Source organism: Hemitrygon akajei, chromosome 4 (assembly GCF_048418815.1).
Source record: "Hemitrygon akajei chromosome 4, sHemAka1.3, whole genome shotgun sequence".
NCBI lineage: Eukaryota > Metazoa > Chordata > Chondrichthyes > Myliobatiformes > Dasyatidae > Hemitrygon > Hemitrygon akajei.
The window spans coordinates 7249322-7270099 of NC_133127.1; the positions used below are offsets into that span (position 1 = coordinate 7249322).

General features: G+C 50.3%; 1 protein-coding gene across 1 annotated transcript in view; it reads left to right on the forward strand.

The window, feature by feature from the left end:
* The first annotated feature begins 5449 nt into the window (after positions 1–5449).
* The window catches only part of LOC140726099 (lysyl oxidase homolog 3B-like), a 49156-nt gene continuing 33827 nt past the window's right edge, over positions 5450–20778 (forward strand). The window contains 4 exon segments of the mRNA XM_073042052.1: positions 5450–5605; positions 13248–13555; positions 14044–14207; positions 18561–18772. Coding sequence (XP_072898153.1) covers positions 13270–13555; positions 14044–14207; positions 18561–18772 — 662 coding nt within the window. The 5' untranslated portion in view covers positions 5450–5605; positions 13248–13269.

Sequence of the window (20778 nt, forward strand, 5' to 3'; positions counted from 1 at the left end):
CTGAGCCAAAGTAAAAGCAAAAGAGAGGGCATACAAGGAAGACAAAGCTAGTGGAAAGATAGAGGATTTGGAAGCTTTTAAAAATTTGCAGAAGGAAGCTAAGAAGGTCATTAGGAAGGAAAAGTTGAATTATGAAAGTAAGCTGGTGACTAATATCAAAGAAGATACTATAAGCTGTTTTTATATAAAGGATAAAAGAGAGTTGAGGGAGATTTAGGACCAATACAAAATGATGCTGGAAATATTGTAATGTGGGATACAGAGATGGCAGAGGAACTGAATGCGTATTTTGCATCATTCTTCACAGTGGAAGACATTTGCAGTATACCAGACATTCAAAAGTGTCATGGAAGTGATGTATGTGCAGTGAAAATTACGACTGATAAGGTGCTCAGGAAGCTTAACTTCCTGATGGATGGATAAATCTGGACCTGATGAAAATGCACCCTCGGGTTCTGAAGGAGTAGCTGGAGAGATTGTGCAAGCATTAACAATGATCTTTCAAGAATCGATAGATTCTGGCATTGTACTGGATGACTGGAAAATTGCAAATGTTACTCCATAGGCGGGAGACAGCAGAAAGAAAATTATAGACTTGTTAGCCTGACATCAGTGGTTGGGAAGTTGTTGGAATCAGTTGTTAGGGATGAGATTACAGAGTACCTGGAGGCACATGACAAGATAGGCCAAAGCCACCATGGTTTCCTGAAAGGAAAATTCTGCCTGACTAACCTGCAATTTTTTGAGGAAATTACAAGCAGAAGATGTAGTAGATGTGTGTATTTGGATTTTCAAAAGGGCTTTGAGAAGGTGTCCCACATGAGGCTGCTTAGCAAGATAGCCCATGAAATTACACCAGGGGAGTTACTCGAATGGGTGGAGCATTGGCTGATCAGCAGAAAACAGTGGGAATAGAGGCATCGTATTCTGGCTGGCTGCCAGTTACCAGTGGAGTTCCACAGGTGTCAGTGTTGAGACTGCTGCTTTTTACGATTTAAGTCAATGATTGGACTATAGGATTACTGGATTTGTGGCTAAATTTGCCTGTGATACAAAGATAGGTGGAGGAGCGGGTAGTGTTGAGGAAACAGAGAGACTTAGATAGTTAAGGGGAATGGGCAAAGAAGTGGCAAATGAAATACAATGTGTACGGTCATGCACTTAGGTGGAAGAAATAAATGAGCAGACTTTTATTTAGATGGGGAGAGAATTCAAAATGCAAAGATGCAAAGGGATTTGGGAGCCCTTGCGTAGGATACCCTAAAGGTTAAGTGGTTCATTTTGGTAGGTCAAATATAATGGCAAAATAGAGTATTAATGGTAAGACTCTTGGCAGTGTGGAGGATCGGAGGGATTTTGTCCATAGGATGCTCAAAGCAGCTGTGCAGGTTGACTGTGTGGTTAAGAAGGTGTACGGTGTATTAGCCTTCATCAATCGTGGAATTGAACTTAGGAACCAAGAGATAATGTTGCAGCTTTATAGGACTGTGGTCAGACACCACTTGGAGTACTGTGCTCAGTTCTGGTCGCCTCACTACAGGAAGGATGTGGAAGCCACAGAAAGGGTGCAGAGGAGATTTACAAGGATGTTGCCTGGATTGGGGAGCATGCCTTATGAAAACAGGTTGAGTGAACTCGGCCTTTTCTCCTTGGAGCAACGGAAGATGGGAGGTGACCTGATAGAGGTGTACTATTCTTACAGAAACATCTGCATGATGCTAAGTTAGGGCACATCATCAGTGATGTTACCTGGGGTTGTCAGGTGTTTCGGGTCTTTCAACATCATACATCCTCGCCCAGGCAACCCAACTGGGGTTGATCAGACCCCGGCCTGTGGCCTAGTAACAACCCACGGATCTGCCCTCTTTATCCAGATCTGCTGCATCTGTGATGGTAGAAATGGCTCTCCTCTCTCCCATGATTCCAAGTGCAGTGTATACTTTGCAGAGCAAGAGCCTGCAAAGCCACGACACCCAACTTCCACGGGCCAGCACTGCTCTCCAGACTCTTCTTTGGCAGTTGTTCTCCAGATCTTCATAATTGGCTCTTTTCCACTCGTAGGCCTCCTTCATGCATTCTTCCCACGGCGCAGTAAGCTCAAGCATAAGAACGTGCTTCAATGAGTTGGACCACAACACAATGTTGGGCCACAATATATAGTCTCTGTGATAAGGGGAGGGAATGCTATAAGATGATGAGAGGCATTGATCATGTGGATAGTCAGAGACTTTCCCAGGGCTGAAATGGTTTTTTAAGAGACTTCCGGATAGGTACATGGAGCTTAGAAAAATAGAGGGCTATAGGTAAGCCTAGTAATTTCTAAGGTAGGACATGTTCAGCACAACTTTGAGGGCCGAAGGGCCTGTATTGTGTTGTAGGTTTCCTATGTTAACCTCCAGGCTGAGTCAGTGGTGAAGACGGTGAATGCAATGTTGGCATTTGTTTCTAGAGGTACAGAATATAAGAGCAGGGATGTGATGTTGAGGCTCTATAAGACACTCGTGAGACCACACTTGTGTCAAGTTTTGGACTCCTTATTTTAGAAAGGATATACTGACATTGGAGAGGATTCACAAGAATGATTCCAGGAATGAAAGGGTTACCGTATGAGGGACATCTGGCAGCTCTTGGGCTGTATTCCCTGGAGTTCAGGAGAATGAGGGGGGAATATCTTTTAAACATTCTGAATGTTAAAAGACCTGAACAGATTATATATGGCAAAGTTGTTTCCCATGGGAGGGATTCTAGGTCAAGAGAGCACGACTTCAGGATTGAAGGACATCCGTTTAGAACAGAGATGTGGACAAATTACTTCAGTCAGAGGGTGCTAGATCTGTGGAATTTGTTGCCACAGGTGGCTGTGGAAGCCAAGTCACTGGGCATATTTAAGGCAGAGGTAGATAGGTTCTTGATTAGCCAGGATATCAAAGGGTATGGGGAGAAGGCAGGGGAGTGGAGGTAACTGGAAGAATTGGTTCAGCACATGATTGAATGGTGGAGCAGATTCTATAGGCTGAATGGCCTACTTCTGCTCCTATATCTTATCGTCTTATAAGGGTATAGATTGGGTAAATGCAAACAAGCTTTCTCCCCCTCAGGTTGGGTGAGTCTAGAACTAGAAGTATTATGTTATGGGTGAAAGGTGGAATGTTTAAGGTGAATCAGAGGGAAAGATTTCTTCTCAGGTGGTGCGTTTAGATCGAGTTGCCAATGCACTGGGTTCGATTGAAACATTTAAGAGAAGTTTGGATAGGTACATGGATGGGAGGGGTACAGTGGGCTGTGGTCCACGGGCAGGTCAACGGAACTAGGCAGAATTATAGGTCAGCATAGACTCAATGGGCCAAAAGACCTGTGTCTGTGCTGTAGTGTTGTATTACTGTGTAATCAGAGACTGATAGGGCAAGTAACCTAAGACTGGAATGTTGGACCCCTTATCCGAGTAAAGATATTGTGGCATACTAGGGGTGTCTGTAACTAGAGGGCATAGTTTGAAGGTGAGAGGGAGGAGTCTTGAGTACAGTAAGTCTTCACACGGGGTAGTTGGTACCTAGAATGAGCTGTCAGGTGCCAGTGAAGGCAGGAATTGTAACCACCTTTAAGAGGTACTGGAGTGAATGGAGCAAGTACATACAGCAGGCCCTTCGACCCAACTGGACAATGCCAAACAAGCTATTCCTATTTGCCCCCATTTGGGTTATATCCCTCTAAACCAGGGGTCCCAACATTTTTCATGCCGTGGGCCCCCACCATTAACCGAGGGGTCCGTGACCTCGGGTTGGGAACCCCTGCACCTGGTCTGTCAATGTACCTGCCCAATTGTTTTATTCAACCACTTCCTCTGGCAGCTCGCTCCATCCACATAGATACTACTTGTTTAAAAACAAGTGTCCCTCAAATTCCACTTAAACCACTCTCACCTTAAACGTGTATCCTCTATTTCTTGATACCTCAACTCTGGGCAAAAAGACTATCCCCGGTGAATTATGATTGTATATGCCTCTGTAATGGTGTGGAGCTTGGAGCCAAACGCAAGAGAGTGGAACGAGCTGGGTGGCCGCTGTGGATTAGATGGGCCGAATGTCCGATAGATGACGCTGTAATGCAAACCAGTGGGGTCGGCACAAACCCAGTGGGCCAAAGGGCCTGTTTCTCTGCTACACAGCGCTGTAGTCTTCTGCGCTGGATACTGGGAAAGCTCGGCTAGTCCCACGGTCTGAGACTAGATGAGTACAGCAAAGGAACGGGTCTTTCGGCCCACTATGCTATGCCAACCCAATTAAATGAGTAATCCAACTAATCTCTTCTGCCTACACATTGTCTATATCCTTCCATTTTCCTCTAAGTTATGTGTCTATCTAAATGTCTCTTTAAATTCCCCTCATTTTTCTGCCTCCACCATCAGCCCAGGCGCCCTCCACTCTCTGTGGAAAACAAAGCGTGTCCTGCACTTGGCCTGTGGAATGACCCGCTCTCACTTTAAATGCGTGCATAGACGGCCTTTTCTCAGCTTCGGGAATGAGAGCAATACTGTACCGAGTAGGGATTTGCAAACAGACACAACAGGGAAACCGAGCCAACCATCAATTACCGGGGAAACTGAATCTATGGAAAAAACATCTAACGCTGCCAGAGAACTGCAGCAAGGTCGAAGTTCGGGGAGGGCTGGGAATTCAGCAAAGCTGATATAACAGGAAAAAAATGGGATTTCAGAGTGAAGCAGCAGGAAGTGTGGAGACTGATTGTAGGGGCTTCTTAATATAATGTAAGATACAGCCCGCTCCGCCCAAGTGATCATTTAACCTACTAACCCGTATATTTTTGGAAGAAGGAAACCAACACAATGTACAAACTCACTCCTCAGAGAGCAGGGGGTATTGAACCCTGTCGCGTTGCCCCTGAACACACGGCGCAAGGTGGGGGGTGGGGGGTTCCGGGGAAATTAGCGACCGTGATGAACCGCGTCCGAGTTTGTGGGGAGGATCCTGCTGTGCTGCGGGGATGAAGGGTTCACACAGAATCCATGGAACGATTGGCTTCCTCGGCCGCCGGAAACAACTCCAAACAATGGCAAATACTCAGGTTGTCGGGCAGCGACTGTGGGGAGGGAAGCGATGGGTCGGGTTCCAGGCTCTTCAGCACACGGGCGATGAGACGCTTCCGAAAACACACACACTCACCAGCTTTGAGGCGGCTGAGGAGTTATTGAAGGCACTAGAGAAATGCAGCCATCGTTCCTACTCACTGACCCCGAGGGAGGGGAAGAGCTTCGCATCCCCCCTCCTCTCCCGGTCTGTGTCGGGGGCGGGTCCGCACCCCCGGCAGCCAAACTCCAGCATTACAGCACCCTACCACCCCTGAGTGTGTCCATCATGGGTGAGGGGGTCAGGAAGGGGAGGACGAGGGATTAAGGGTCAGGCAGAGAGGAGATGGCCAACGAGGCGGGACGGGGACGCTGATAAAGGAGGGAGTAAAGGGACAGAAGGAAGGAGAGAGGGAGCAGCCAGACGGAGAGGGGGAGGAGACATACAGAGGAGGAGGGAGGGGAGAGAGAGGGAGCTGAAGTCAGAGACAGCCGCGGACAGAATTTGGCGAATTTCTCGAGGTAAGGTTTGAACCGTTGCTGGTATCATTTCGTCTTTCCCAGGGTTGAGGAAAGATGTTTGGCCGCTGGCTCCGAGCCCCGGCAGCGGAGTCGGGGTTAAGGTCTCCCCGTCACCGCGGTTTGACTTCGCACGGGCTGTGACTCTAACCGAGGTCCGGACGGATCGGATTGGATCGGAAACCCGGACACCACCGTTCTGGGCAGTAAGAGAGGGGAGCGGGAGGAAAAGGACAGGGTGAGAGGAGCGGAGAGTAGGAAGGAGATGATTGCTCTGTGGCGTGGGTCAGCGGTAGGATGAGGAATACTGACCGATTCGACTGAGAGACCTTCTGTCCCGGGGTCAGGACCAGGGACAAAGGCCCTAAGCTCGAGGGATCGAAACTGGACCCCTCTCGAGCTGAGGGTCGGGGGTGGACCTCCAGGAATTTCCCTAATTGGACAGCATTGAGGGGCCGAATGGCTTATTGCTGTTATAACAGATTTTTGCTCAAGGCTGGCAGATGAAGGGTTAAGGGGGTGGGTTTGGGGTGAATGGAGGAATCAGGGTTGAGGGGAGATGCGAGGATGAGATGGGGATGTAATGGTGAGGCTTTGTAAGACATCGGTCAGAGTGCACTTGTGTCATCTAGGAAAAGATAAGCTGACATTGGAGAGGGTTAACGGGAATGATCCTAGGAATGAAAGGGTTAATGTATGCGGAGCATTTGATGGCTCTGAGCCTGTGCTTGCCGGACTTTAGAAGAATGAGGGGGGATCTCATTGAAGGTCTCGGTAGAGAGGATGTTTCCTGTAGCGGGGGCGTCTAGGATCAGCGGACGCAGCCTCAAAATTGAGGGATGTCCATTTCAAACAGAGCTGGGGAATTTCTTTAGCCAGAGGCTGGCGAATCTGTGGAGTTCATTGCCATAGCCGGTGTGGAGGCCAAATCATTGGGTATATTTAAAGTGAAGGTGATGGGTTCTTGATTAGTTAGGGCATCATAGGTTATGAGGCAGGAGGATGGGGTTCAGAGGGATAATAATCAGCCATGATGAGGTGGCAGAGCAACCCAATTCTACCCCTCTGTCTCGTGCTTCTCCCCTGATGAGGTGAGGGGGTAGTGGGTGTGGGGGGGGGGGGGGGTCTGGGTGGTGATGCTCCAGGGCAGAATGAGAATGGTAGGTCTTCCGGCGTTATAGCCCTCCCTCCCCCCGGACTAGGGGGGTGTTTTCCCAGAGGGTAATCCTAACACCGAGACTCCCCACCGCCTGCTCATGTCTGGGGACCACGGATGAGTCTGCCACCCACACCGAGGGAAACCCTGCACCCCAGAGATCCCCACTGACCTGACTCCCCCAGAACCCTCCTACTCCGAACTGTCTCCACTCACCCCCCCCCCCCCCCACCCGGTCGGTCCCGGTGTAAGGGTGGGTCACGTCTGCCTGAGGTCTCCTCTCGCTGGGGCCTCCTGACATCCCCACCTCTCGGACGCTCAGGGCTCCTCCCAGCCTGATCCTGTCTGGGGGCCAGCCTCCTCGGCTGTTTGTCCGTCTCCTGGAAATCATCCAGGAAAGGGTGTTAATTCATCCGCCAGCACGGAGCTGGGGAAACCAGCCTGTGCCGCTTTCAACCTCACACTCCTCCATTCGCCTCCCTCCTACTCGTCCCCTCCTTCCTCCTAGCCCCGCTCCCCTCCTCACGCCCCCTCCCAGTGAAGCCACGCCCCACCCTCCCCCCTCCACCCCCTCCTCCACCTCTTCACCCACCCCTCATCCTCCCGTCCACCACTCTCCCCCTCCCTCTCCCATTCCCCTTCTCAGCCCCCTTCTCTCCCCGCCCCACCTTCCTCTCCCCATTCTCCAGCCGCAACTCGTTTGCGTGTGAGGAGGGGTGAGGCAGACGGCCTGTGGTTTAGCGGAACATTGAAATCCGGAAAATATCGCTCGTCTGACAATGTGTACACAGCGAGCAGGTTTCCCCGTCTGGAACGGGAGCCAGGGCTTCAGAGGTAGACGGGCGGAACATAGGACTCTACAGCACAGCGCAGGCCTTTCGGCCCACGATGTTGTGCTGCCCCTTTTTATCCTATTGAGTTATAAAGAAAGGTTGAATAGGTTCGGACTATTCCCCTGAGCGCAGGAGAATGAGGGGAGATTTGATTGAGGTATACAAAATAACGAGGAGTATAGAGTGAGTAAATGCAAGCAGGCTTTACCGACTGAGGTCGGGTGAGTGTACACCTACACTCATGGGTTAAGGGTGCAGAGTGAAGTCTTTCAGGGGAGCCTGAGGAGAAATGTCTTCACTCAGAAGGTCGTGAGAGTGGAATGAGCTTCCAGTGGAAATGTTGGGTGAGGGTTCGATTGCAACATTTAAGAGGAATTTGAATAGGCAGATGGATGGGAGGGATGTGGTGTGGAGTGGTCTGGGTGTAGATCAATGGGGTGAGGTAGATTAATGGTGTGGCACAGACTAGATGGGCCAAAGGGCCTGTTTCTGCGCTGCAGTGCTCCATGACCAGTCTAAGATCGATCAATCTAACCGTTCCCTCCCGCACACCCTCCATTTTGTAGTTCAGGGCAGAGATTCAGTCAGAGAGAACAGAAACAGGCCCTTTGGTCCATCATCTATGCTATCCAATGTACCTGTTTATGGAAGTCCTACACTCAGTCAGTCTCCTTATAAACATAGAAAACCTACAGCACAATACAGGCCCTTCGGCCCACAAAGCTGCACCAAACGTACTTATTTAGAAATTACCTAAGGTTACCTATAGCCTCTATTTTTCTGAGTTCCATATACCTGTCCAGGAGTCTCTTAAAAGACCCTATCATATCCGTCTCCACCACTGTCACCGGCAGCCCATTCCACACACTCACCACTCTCTGCGTAAAAAACCTACCCCTGACATCTAGGTACCTACTTCCAAGCACCTTAAAACTATGTTCTCTCATGCCAGCCACTTCAGCCCTGGGAAAAAGCCTCTGACCATCCACACGATCAATGCCTCTCATCATCTTATACACCACTATCAGGTCACCTGTCATCCTCCGTCACTGCAAGGAGAAAAGGCCGAGTTCACTCAACCTATTCTCATAAGGCATGCTCCCCAATCCAGGCAACATCCTTGTAAATCTCCTCTGCACCCTTTCTATGGCTTCCACATCTTTCCTTCCTGTAGTGAGGCGACCAGAACTGAGCACAGTATTCCAAGTGGGGTCTGACCAGGGTTCTACATGGCTGCAACATTACCTCTCAGCTCCTAAATTCAATTCCATGATTGATGAAGGCCAATACACCATGCGCTTTCTTAACCACAGAGTCAACCTGCACAGCTGCTTTGAGTGTCCTATGGACTCGGACCCCAAGATCCCTCTGATCCTCCACACTGCCAAGAGTCTTACCATGAATACTATATTCTGCCATCATATTTGACCTACCAAAATGAACCACCTCACACTTGTCTGGGTTGAACTCCATCTGCCACTTCTCAGCCCAGTTTTTGCATCCTATCAATGTCCCGCTGTAACCTTTGATAGCCCCCCCCCCATACTATCCACAACACCCCCAACCTTTGTGTCATCAGAAAATTTACTAACCCATCCCTCCACTTCCTCATTCAGGTCATTTATAAAAATCACGAAGAGTAAGGGTCCCAGAACAGATCCCTGAGGCCCTCCACTGGTGACCAACCTCCATGCAGAATATGACCACTCTTTGCCTTCTGTGAGCAAGCTAGTTCTGGATCAACAAAACAATGTCCCCTTGGATCCCATGCCTCCTTACTTTCTCAATAAACCTTGCATGGGGTACAATGTCAAATGCCTTGCTGAAATCCATATACACTACATCTACTGCTCTACCTTCAACAATGTGTTTAGTCACATCCTCAAAAAATTCAATCAGGCTCGCAAGGCACGACCTGCTTTTGACAAAGCCATGCTGATTATTCCTAATCATATTATGCCTCTCCAAATGTTCATAAATCCTGCCTCTCAGGATCTTCTCCATCAACTTACCAACCACTGAAGTAAGACTCACTGGTCTATAATTTCCTGGGCTATCTCTACTCCCTTTCTTGAATAAGGGAACAACATCAGCAACCCTCCAATCCTCCAGAACCTCTCCCATTCCCATTGATGATGCAAAGATCATGGCCAGAGGCTCAGCAATCTCCTCCCTCACCTCCCACAGTAGTCTGGGGTACATCTCGTCTGGTCCCGGTGACTTATCCAACTTGATGCTTTCCAAAAGCTCCAGCTCAAGCTTTTCAGTCTGCTGTAAGTCATCCCTACAATTGCTAAGATCCTTTTCCATAGTGAATACTGGAGTACCTCTGCTATCTCGTCTGGTTCCATCCACACTTTTCCACTGTCACACTTGATTGGTCCTATTCTCTAATGTCTTGTCCTCTTGCTCTTCACATATTTGTAGAATGCCTTGGGGTTTTCCTTAATCCTGTCTGCCAAGGCCTTCTCATGGCCCCTTTTGGCTCTCTTAATTTCTTTCTTAAGCTCCTTCTTCCTAGCCTTATAATTTTCTAGATCTCTATCATTTCCTAGTTTTTTGAACCTTTTGTAAGCTCTTCTTTTCTTTTTGACTAGACTTACAACAACCTTTGTACACCAGGATCCTGTACCTTACCATCCTTTCCTTGTCTCATTAGAACGTACTTATGCAGAGCTCCAAACAAATATCCCCTGAACATTTACCACATTTCTTCTGTATGTTTCCCTGAGAACATCTGTTCCCAATTTATGTTTCCAAGTTCCTGCCTGATAGCCTCATATTTCCCTTTACTGGGAAATTTATTTCCCTTTGCATTTTCCTAACTTATCTGTTCCTATCCCTTGCCAATCTATGGTAAAGGAGATAGAATTGTGATCACTATCTCCAAAATGCTCTCCCACTGAGAGATCTAACACCTGACCAGGTTCATTTCCCAATACCAGATCATACAGCCTCTCCTCTTGTAGGCTTATCTACATATTGTGTCAGGAAACCTTCCTCAACACACCTATCGCAAAACCCTGCAGCGGATACTGAGGTCAGCTGAGAAGATCATTGGGATCTTTCTTCCCGCCATTACAGACATTTACACTACACGCTGCATCCGCAAAGCAAACAGCATTATGAAGGACCCCACGCACCCCTCATTCAAACTCTTCTCCCTCCTGCCATCTGGGAAAAGGCACCGAAGCATTCGGGCTCTCACCACCAGACTGTGTAACAATTTCTTCACCCAAGCCATCAGACTCCTCAATGCCCAAAGTCTGGACTGACACCAACTTACTGTCCTCTACTGTGCCTATTGTCTTGTTTATTATTTACTGTAATGACTGCACTGTTTTGTGCACTTTATACAGTCTTGGGTAGGTCTGTAGCCTAGTGTAGTTTTTTCTGTGTTGTTTTTACGTAGTTCAGTGTAGTTTTTGTACTGTGTCATGTAACACCATGGTCCTGAAAAAACTTTGTCTCGTTTTTACTGTGTACTGTACCAGCAGTTGTGGTTAAAATGACAATAAAAAGTGATGACTTGACTTGACTAACAAACTCCACCCCATCTAAACCCCTCGCTCTAGGGACATGCCAATTGATATTTGGGAAATTCAAATCTCCTACCATGACAACCCTGTTATTATTACACCTTTCCAGAACCTGTCTCCCTATCTGCTCCTTGATGTCCCTGTTACTATTGGGTGGTCTATAAAAGAACACCTAGTAGAGTTATTGACCCCTTCCTGTTCCTAACTTCCACCCACAGAGACTCCGTAGACAATCCCTCCACTACGTCCTCCTTTTCTGCAGCTGTGGCACTATCTCTGATCAACAGTGCCATGCCCCCACCTCTTTTGCCGCTCTGAGGTTTATGTTCAGGGGGTCTCGGTCTCTGCCACCCTGTCAGAGAGTGTTTTCCTGATTGCAACCCACCCCCCCAACACACACATACAGTGTAAAAAAAGTTTTCTTCAAATCCTCTCTCAACCTCCTATCTCTCCCCTTAAACCACAGCTTTTTAAACAATGGCAGTGTGCTAGATTTCACCCTTCCCACGTAAAAAAACTTACCTCTCTGAACCTCTTTAAACTCCTTCCTCTCCCCTCAAACCTCTGCCCTCTGGTTTCTGATACCATTGAGCTATAACGAGGTCAATTCTGAGGTCAAGAGTCCATCTTAAACTAGGAAACTATTCAAAAGTCTGGGACCACCTACTTATAAATATGCAACCTTCTGTGAAGTCTCCCCCCCACCCCCCTCCCCACCAGCCTCAGAGTCTCTCTGCTCTCTCCCATAACTTGCCCACATGGAAGTGACAAATATTTGGGATTCTCAGCCCTGGAGACTTTCAAAAGTTCGAAGTAATTTTATGATCAAAGTACCTGTAAGTCACCATACACAACCCTGAGATTCGTTTTCTTGTGGGAATTCGGAGTAGAACAAAAACCAGGATTTACACAAAAAGATGGACAACCAGTGTGCAAAGGAAGACAATCTGCAAATTAAAAAAAAGGAAGTAATTATACTAACAAATGGAGAGCTAACGTCAAGAACATGAGATAAAGATTCTTTGAAAGTGTGTCTATGGGTCAGTTCAGTGATGGGCTGAGTGAAGTTATTCACTCTGGTTCAGGAGCCTGATGGGTGAGGAGTAGTAACTGTTCCTGAACCTCGGGTGTGAGTCCTGAGGCTCCCGCACCTTCTTCCTGATGGCAGCAGTGAGCAGAGAGCATTTTCCGGTTGGTGGGGGTCCCTGATGATGGATGCTGCCTTCCTGTGACAACGTTCCATGTAGATGTGCTCGGCGGTGGGAGGATTGGGGGTGAGGGGGGTGCCTGACAGGGTATCTGAAATAAACTGGATTATTATTGTCACATGTACCAATTTGCTTTGCATGCCAACCATACAAGTAATTTCATTGCACTGCACAGTACTGTATACTGGAGTAGTACAGGGGAAACAATGCAGAATAAAGTGTTTCAGTTACGGAGAGAGGGCAGTGCAGGCAAATGCTAAGGTGCAAGATCATAACAAGGTGAATAGTGAGATCACGAGTCCACCTTGTCAAGCCAGGGCATCGTTCAATAGCTTTGTAACAGCTGGTTAGCAGCTGTCCTTGAGCCTGGTGGGATGTTCTTTCATGCTCTTGTATCTGGTATCTACCTTGTGCCCCTCTTCCCTCTACTCCTTCCTCACTCCTGGAAACTGAGTGTGTCAGGGCCACCTCCACTCCCACTCCACCCCGAGGGTCATCTGCTCAATACCTCAGTGACTCCGCTCTATATCCCGATTGGCGATGAGACAAGGTATTGACGGGGAGGGGTAACTCATTAATGACACAGGTATAAATGTTGATTCTTCTGCTCTCCCTACCCCTGACTCACCTCCTGTCTCCCCCATCACTCAACTTCCACTCTTCCCTACCTTCCCCCTCACCTCTCCCTCTGTTCTGCCTTCCCTCACTCCATCTCCCTCTTTCACTCCATCTATCCCTCCCTCATGCCATCTATCCCTCACTCCATCCCTCTCTCCCTCTAAGCATCTGTCTTTCCCTCCACGCACCCCTCTCTCCTCCATCTGTCCCCCTCTCCCCACCTCCATCCCCTTCCCGTCTCTCCGTCCCCCTCACCTTCCCTCCACTCCTCCCCTCGCCCACTCCCCTCAGTCTCCTTATTGACAGTGGTGAGATGAGGCACCCGTGGGTGTCACTGCCGATGCTGGGAGCATGGGTGTTGGTGGTGAGCGGGCAGCAGACGAGCCCGACACCGCCCCGGCATGACAAGGTGCAGATCCGGCTGGCAGGATACCCCCGGAAGCACAACGAGGGGCGGGTGGAGGTGTTTTACGAGGGCGAGTGGGGCACCATCTGCGACGACGACTTCAAGCTGGAGAACGCCAAGGTCCTCTGCCGCATGTTGGGCTTCACCTCGGCCACCGGCTGGACGCACAGCGCCAAGTACGGCAAGGGCACCGGTGAGTGTGGCCAACGGCGGCCTCTCCTCTCCCCCAGCCCCACGCTCCCCACACCCAGTAGAGGAGAGGGGCAGTGAGATGCCCTTCCCTGGAGTGGAATAAGGCATAGGAGCCGAATTAAGCCATCCAGCTCGTCGAGTCCACTCCGCCATTCCACCATTACCCCTCTCAACCCCATTCCCCTGCCTTCTCCCCGTAACCGTTAACACCTTGCCTAATCAAGAACCTATCAACCTCCACATACCCAAAGGCTTGGTCTCCGCAGCCAGGAGTGGCAATGAATTCCACAGATTCACCACCCTCCGGCTAAAGAAATTCCTCCTCATCTCTGTTCCAATGGGACACTTCCCTTACCTGCTCTCTTCCTAAGCCCCATCCTGGGCTACTCCCATGCCCCCCCACACCACGACCACTGCCACTTGACCCAGAGGTATGCCCGGGGAGGGGCAGCCCGCCATGGTTCTGACGTCTGCCTCCATGTTCTGCAGGAAGGGTCTGGCTGGACAATCTAGACTGTGGCGGGACGGAGAAGGATGTGAGCGAGTGCAAATCCCTGGGGTGGGGCATGACGGACTGCACCCATGAGGAGGACGCCGGTGTCATCTGCAAGGATGAAAAGATCCCGGGATTCGTGGACTCGAACGTGATTGTGGTAAGCAGCCGTCGGCAGGAGCGCTGGCCCCCACCGCCCACTGGGAGTCGGTATTTCATCAAGCGTACTGCGATAGTGTCCACACAGATCCTTCCAGTTAGCACATCGACATATCGAAAAGGAGAGCAGAACACAGGGCGTTGTGGAGCTGCCAAGCTGGCATAGTAATGTGTGGCAACACTTGCCCACTGCCCCCAGCACACGCTCAGGATGTGTTGGTCGTTAACGCAGGGCCTTGGTGAGACCCCACCTGGAGTATTGTGTTCAGTTTTGGTCTCCAAGTTTGAGGAAGGACATTCTTGCTATTGAGGGAGTGCAGCGTAGGTTCACGAGGTTAATTCCCGGGATGGCGGGACTGTCATACGTTGAAAGATTGGAGCGACTGGGCTTGTGTACACTGGAATTTAGAAGGATGAGAGGGGATCTGATTGAAACATATAAGATTATTAAGGGATTGGACACGCTGGAGGCAGGAAAAATGTTCCTGATGTTGGGGGAGTCCAGAACCAGAGGCCACAGTTTAAGAATAAGGGGTAGTCCATTTAGAACGGAGTTGAGGAAAAACTTTTTCACCCAGAGAGTTGTGGATCTATGGAATGCTCTGCCTCAGAAGGCAGTGGAGGCCAATTCTCTGGATGCTTTCAAGAAAGAGTTAGATAGAGCTCTTAAAGATAGCGGAGTCAAGGGATATGGGGAGAAGGCAGGAACGGGGTACTGATTGTGGATGATCAGCCATGATCACATTGAATGGCGGTGCTGGCTCAAAGGGCCGAATGGCCTACTCCTGCACCTATTGTCCATTGTCTGTTGTTTGGCTGCTTGTAAATTGAAGTTAGAGAACGTACAGTGCAGGCCGGGGATCAGTGTAACGCCTTAACAAGGTACAGTATATTGTGAGGTTAAGAGTTCACATCTATCGTCGAGAGATCCTTTTAGAACACCATAGGGCACAGGAGCAGAATGAGGCCATTTGGTCCGTCGAGTCTGTTCCGCCATTCCATCATGGCAGATTTATTATCCATCTTAGCCCCATTCTCCTGCCTTCTCCCCGTTATATTTGACACCTTGACTGCACAGTTGACGATGGCAATGAATTCCACAGACTTACCACTCTCTCTAAAGAATTTCCTCATCATCTCTGTTCTAAGGGATGTCCATGTATTTTGGGACTGTGCCCTCTGGTCCTAGACTCCCCCCACTACAGGAAACATCCTCTCTACATCCACTCTATCTCGGCCTTTCGATATTGGATACATTTCAAAACTCCAGCCATCACAGACCCAGAGCTATCCTTGTACATTAACCCCTTCATCCCCAGGATAATTTTCGTGAACCTCCTCTGGACCCTCTTCAATGCCTGCACATCCTTTCATAGATAAGGGGCCCAAAATTACTCGCAAGATGCCTTGTGCGGTCTGATTAATGCTTTACATACTTGTTTTTATATTCTAGTCCTCTTGTAATGAATGTTAGCATTGCATTTGCCTTCCTCACCACTGACTCGACCTGCAAATTAACCTTCAGGGACTACTGCACGAGGACTCCTTTGCACCCCTGATATTTGAATTATCTCCCTATTTAGAAAATAGAACATGGATGTTTTCGCTACCTGAGGCCATTCAGCCCATCAAGTCTACACCACCATTTGAATATGGCTCATTTGTTACCCTGTCAGCCCCATTCTCCTTCCCTCTCCCTGAGAAAGTACTGACGTTCGACCTGTCATAGCCTGTGTTCTTGTCCGGCTGCCGATGTATCTGGCGGATCCCGACCATGGGGGGGGGGTGGGTTTGCTGGTTACAGATCTGCCCAGGGTATGGGTGGGGGTGGGGGAGGTGTCCTTCTGCTCAGAGTTGGCGGTTAGGGTTAGAAGCTGGGCCTGCCTCGTGCGGCAGAGCTCGGATCGCCTGATAGTCTGGGATCCATATGGAATCATTCATAGCGTTCCGGAGGAGAGGAATGCGGAGGCCGGAGCTCACACAGCAGTGAGCAGCCAGAAGGTCACATTCCTTCTCCCTGCCGTCACTGTTAGCTGGGCTCTGCGGAAGCACTCTCATTTGGGCAGTCAGCTCTCCCTTCTCACCCTGCATCCCCCACCCTTCCCTCTCCTCTCCTCGTCAACCTCCTCTCCCCCACCATCACTCCTCTCCTTCCCTACTTCACATTCCCACCCTCCCCCGTCCCCACTTCACTCCTCCTTGACCTCCCACAGCTCTCAGACACTCTACCCCATCACCAACTCTCCCCACCCACTGAATCCCCTCCCACAGCCCACAGACACTGTTCCCCATCACTGACTCTCCCCACCCACTGAATCCCCTCCCACAGCCCACAGATACTCCCTCTGTCCCCAACCCTCCCCACCCACTGAATCCCCTCCCACAACCCACGGACACTGTTCCCCATCACCAACTCTCCCCACCCACTGAATCCCCTCCCACAGCCCACAGACACTGTTCCCCATCACTGACTCTCCCCACCCACTGAATCCCCTCCCACAGCCCACAGATACTCCCTCTGTCCCCAACCCTCCCCACCCACTGAATCCCCTCCCACAACCCACGGACACTGTTCCCCATCACCAACTCTCCCCACCCACTGAATCCCCTCCCACAGCCCACGGACACTGTTCCCCATCACTGACTCTCCCCACCCACTGAATCCCCTCCCACAGCCCACGGACACTGTTCCCCATCACCAACTCTCCCCACCCACTGAATCCCCTCCCACAGCCCATGGACACTGTTCCCCATCACTGACTCTCCCCACCCACTGAATCCCCTCCCACAGCCCACTGACACTGTTCCCCATCACCAACTCTCCCCACCCACTGAATCCTCTCCCACAGCCCACGGACACTGTTCCCCATCACCGACTCTCCCCACCCACTGAATCCCCTCCCACAGCCCACGGACACTGTTCCCCATCACCAACTCTCCCCACCCACTGAATCCCCTCCCACAGCCCACGGACACTGTTCCCCATCACCAACTCTCCCCACCCACTGAATCCCCTCCCACAGCCCACGGACACTGTTCCCCATCACTGACTCTCCCCACCCACTGAATCCCCTCCCACAGCCCACAGATACTCCCTCTGTCCCCAACCCTCCCCACCCACTGAATCCCCTCCCACTGCCCACGGACACTGTTCCCCATCACTGACTCTCCCCACCCACTGAATCCTCTCCCACAGCCCACGGACACTGTTCCCCATCACTGACTCTCCCCACCCACTGAATCCCCTCCCACAACCCACAGATACTCCCTCTGTCCCCAACTCTCCCCACCCACTGAATCCCCTCCCACAACCCACGGACACTGTTCCCCATCACTGACTCTCCCCACCCACTGAATCCCCTCCCACAGCCCACGGACACAGTTCCCCATCACTGACTCTCCCCACCCACTGAATCCCCTCCCACAACCCACGGACACTGTTCCCCATCACCAACTCTCCCCACCCACTGAATCCCCTCCCACAGCCCACGGACACTGTTCCCCATCACTGACTCTCCCCACCCACTGAATCCCCTCCCACAACCCACAGATACTCCCTCTGTCCCCAACCCTCCCCACCCACTGAATCCCCTCCCACAGCCCACGGACACTGTTCCCCATCACCAACTCTCCCCATCCACTGAATCCCCTCCCACAGCCCACGGACGCTGTTCCCCATCACTGACTCTCCCCACCCACTGAATCCCCTCCCACAGCCCACGGACACTGTTCCCTATCACTGACTCTCACCACCCACTGAATCCCCTCCCACAGCCCACAGATACTCCCTCTGTCCCCAACTCTCCCCACCCACTGAATCCCCTCCCACAGCCCACAGATACTCCTCCTGGTGTGGGTAGTGATCAGGTTTATTGATATATTAGTTTCTCCAGTACAGGTAAAATCTTTTGATTGTCTGTCAGCCTCCCATAGGTACTCTGAAGGAACAAAAAGGAAAGCAGAATGGAGGACAGAGTGTTACAGAGAGAGTACGTTGCAGACAGACAATAAGGTTCAAGTTTATATCGAAGTAGATTGTGAGGTCAAGACTCCATTTTCTCATACTAGGGAACCGTTCGTTTGTCTTCTAACAGTGAGCTGGGAGCCGTCCTTCAGCCTGGTAGCTCATGCTTTCGGGCCTGTGTAATGTCTGCCCGAGGGAGAGGGGAGATGACGTGTGTTCGGTGTGGGTGGGGTCATTGACTATGTGGGTGCTTCACTGAGGCGGAGACAAGTATTGTAGAGTGGTGTTGAGGGGAGGGGGTAGGCTGTGGTGGGCAGTGCTGACGGGAGGGGAGGGGTGTGTCTCTCTGTTGGTGCGGTCACTGACATCGGCCTCCCTTTCTTTCCCCAGGTGGAGAGTGACCGGCTGGAGGAGGTGCGCTTGCGGCCGGTGGTGTCCATCAGCCGCTCCCGGCTGCCGGTGACAGAGGGCGTGGTGGAGGTGAAGTTTCGGGGCCGCTGGGAGCAGGTCTGTGACAACGGCTGGACCCAAAACAATTCCCATGTGGTCTGCGGAATGATGGGCTTTCCCGGACAGCGCCGCCTCAACAGGATCTTCTACCGGTAGGACGGGTCGAGTGGCCTGTGGGTAACTGGGGTGGTAGGGCAGTGGACTGGAGCATGTCCCACGGGTGCGGTGACCAGGTGGGGAGTCAGCTGGTAGCTGGGAGACTGGGAATTCTGTTACCCACCGGAGACTTGTAAGTTACTTGATAATTATCACATGGAACTGTATAGCACAGTGCAGGCCCTTCAGCCCACGATGTTGTACTGACCTCTTAACATACCAACCCTTCTCTCCGACAAAGCCCAAAACTCTTCCATCATGTGCCTATCTTAAGAGATTATTCAATGTCCCTGATGTATCTGCCTCTACCCCTGGCAGTGCCCACCACTGTCAGTGAGTAATCAAATCTACCTCTGATATCCCCGCTGTACTCTCCTCCAAACACCTTAAAATTATGCCCCCTCGTATTGACCATCTCTGCCCTGTGTTACGTACACGCAATGGTTTAAAAGAACCGGCTGCGATAGAATACACCAGGAGTCTGGTTTTGATGTTAAAAACCACTATTTATTAGTAACTACTTAATATAGTAACTTAAACAAGGTAAATCAAAAGTTAGCAGTGTTATGCATATATATGTGTGTAAATATAATTCCCAAATTCATTCAAGCTCGGGTGGTAAGGTTTAAAGTCTTACAATGATACTGTAAGAAAGTTCAGTTCAGTGCACGGAGTTGGTGGGGGGAGAGAGAGAGGTGTCTGTAAGCCAAGGTAAAATCCACCACGGGAGAAGAACGAATGAACAGGGGTCGTCGGGCTCCAAATCCACTCTCAAGTGAACCAAACGTAGCTTATCACAAAGGGTATCATCTTCAAGGGAAAACTATCACCCAGGCTAGGGTAAACACTCCGGTAGCCTCCACAGGGTCACCCCTTCTACACACTGTGACAGCTACTGATCAATTCTCCTGATCGGTCCTTAACCCACCCTTGTGGGCTCTCGAAAGTTCCATCCAGTGTCTCTTCTGTCACTGGCGTCCTTCCATGGTCGATTCCAGCTGTGTGACTGACTGTGTGCCAAAGTGTCCTTGTATAAGTCCAAACAGGCTGTGAGCTTATGTAAACATCAACTGTCCATCATATAACCATATAACTCCACCTCTCTCTCCATAGCAACCTAGAAGCAGGTAGCAGTACTACAGCCAGTTTATCGTTCTCTCTTTTAAAGGCACAGTCCATGTCCGTCACACCTGGAAAAAAGTTTCTGGATGTCCACTCGATCAATGCCTTTTGTACAACTTAATCAGGTCACCACTCCTTCACTCCAAAGAGAAAAGTCCTAGCTCACTCAATCTATCCTCATCAGACATGCTGTCTAACCCAGGCAGCTTCCTGGTAAATCTCTTCTACACCGTCTCTAAAGCTTCCTTCCTGTAATGAGCTGATCAGCACTCACAATATAACAAGCGTGCTTTAACCGAAGTTTTATAGAGCTGCAACATCACCTTGTGGCTCTTGAACTCAATCCCCTCGACTAATGAACACCAACACCCCATATGCCTTCACTAACCACCTTTGGTAACTTTGAGGGGTCTATAGACAGAGATCCCAAGATCCCTCTGTTGAATCTGAGAATCTGCCCTTCCTCACTGGAGTGTCGGTGGGGCGGCGGGGGGAACGTCTGTCCCACTGGAGACTGGAGTGAGTGTGGGGGGGGGAGACCAGGAGGACGTCTGTCCCACTGGTGGGGTGGAAGGTGAGAGGGCTGAGTGGGAGGGAAGGGGACTGTGTCTGGGGAGTGGGGGTCAGTGCAGAGGAGGGCGAGTGTCCCCTTAAACATCTCTCATTTCACAGCTAGTCCGTAACCTTACCCCACCTCAGTGGAAAAAGCCTGCTTGCATTTACACTTCATAATTTTGTATATCTCTCTTAATTCTCCTCTCATTCTCCTACACTCCAGAGAATAAAGTCCGACCCTATTCAATCTTTCCCGATAACTCAGGTCCTTCAGATCCGACAACGTCCTTGTCATTTTTCTTGGCACTTTGAATCTCATTGATAA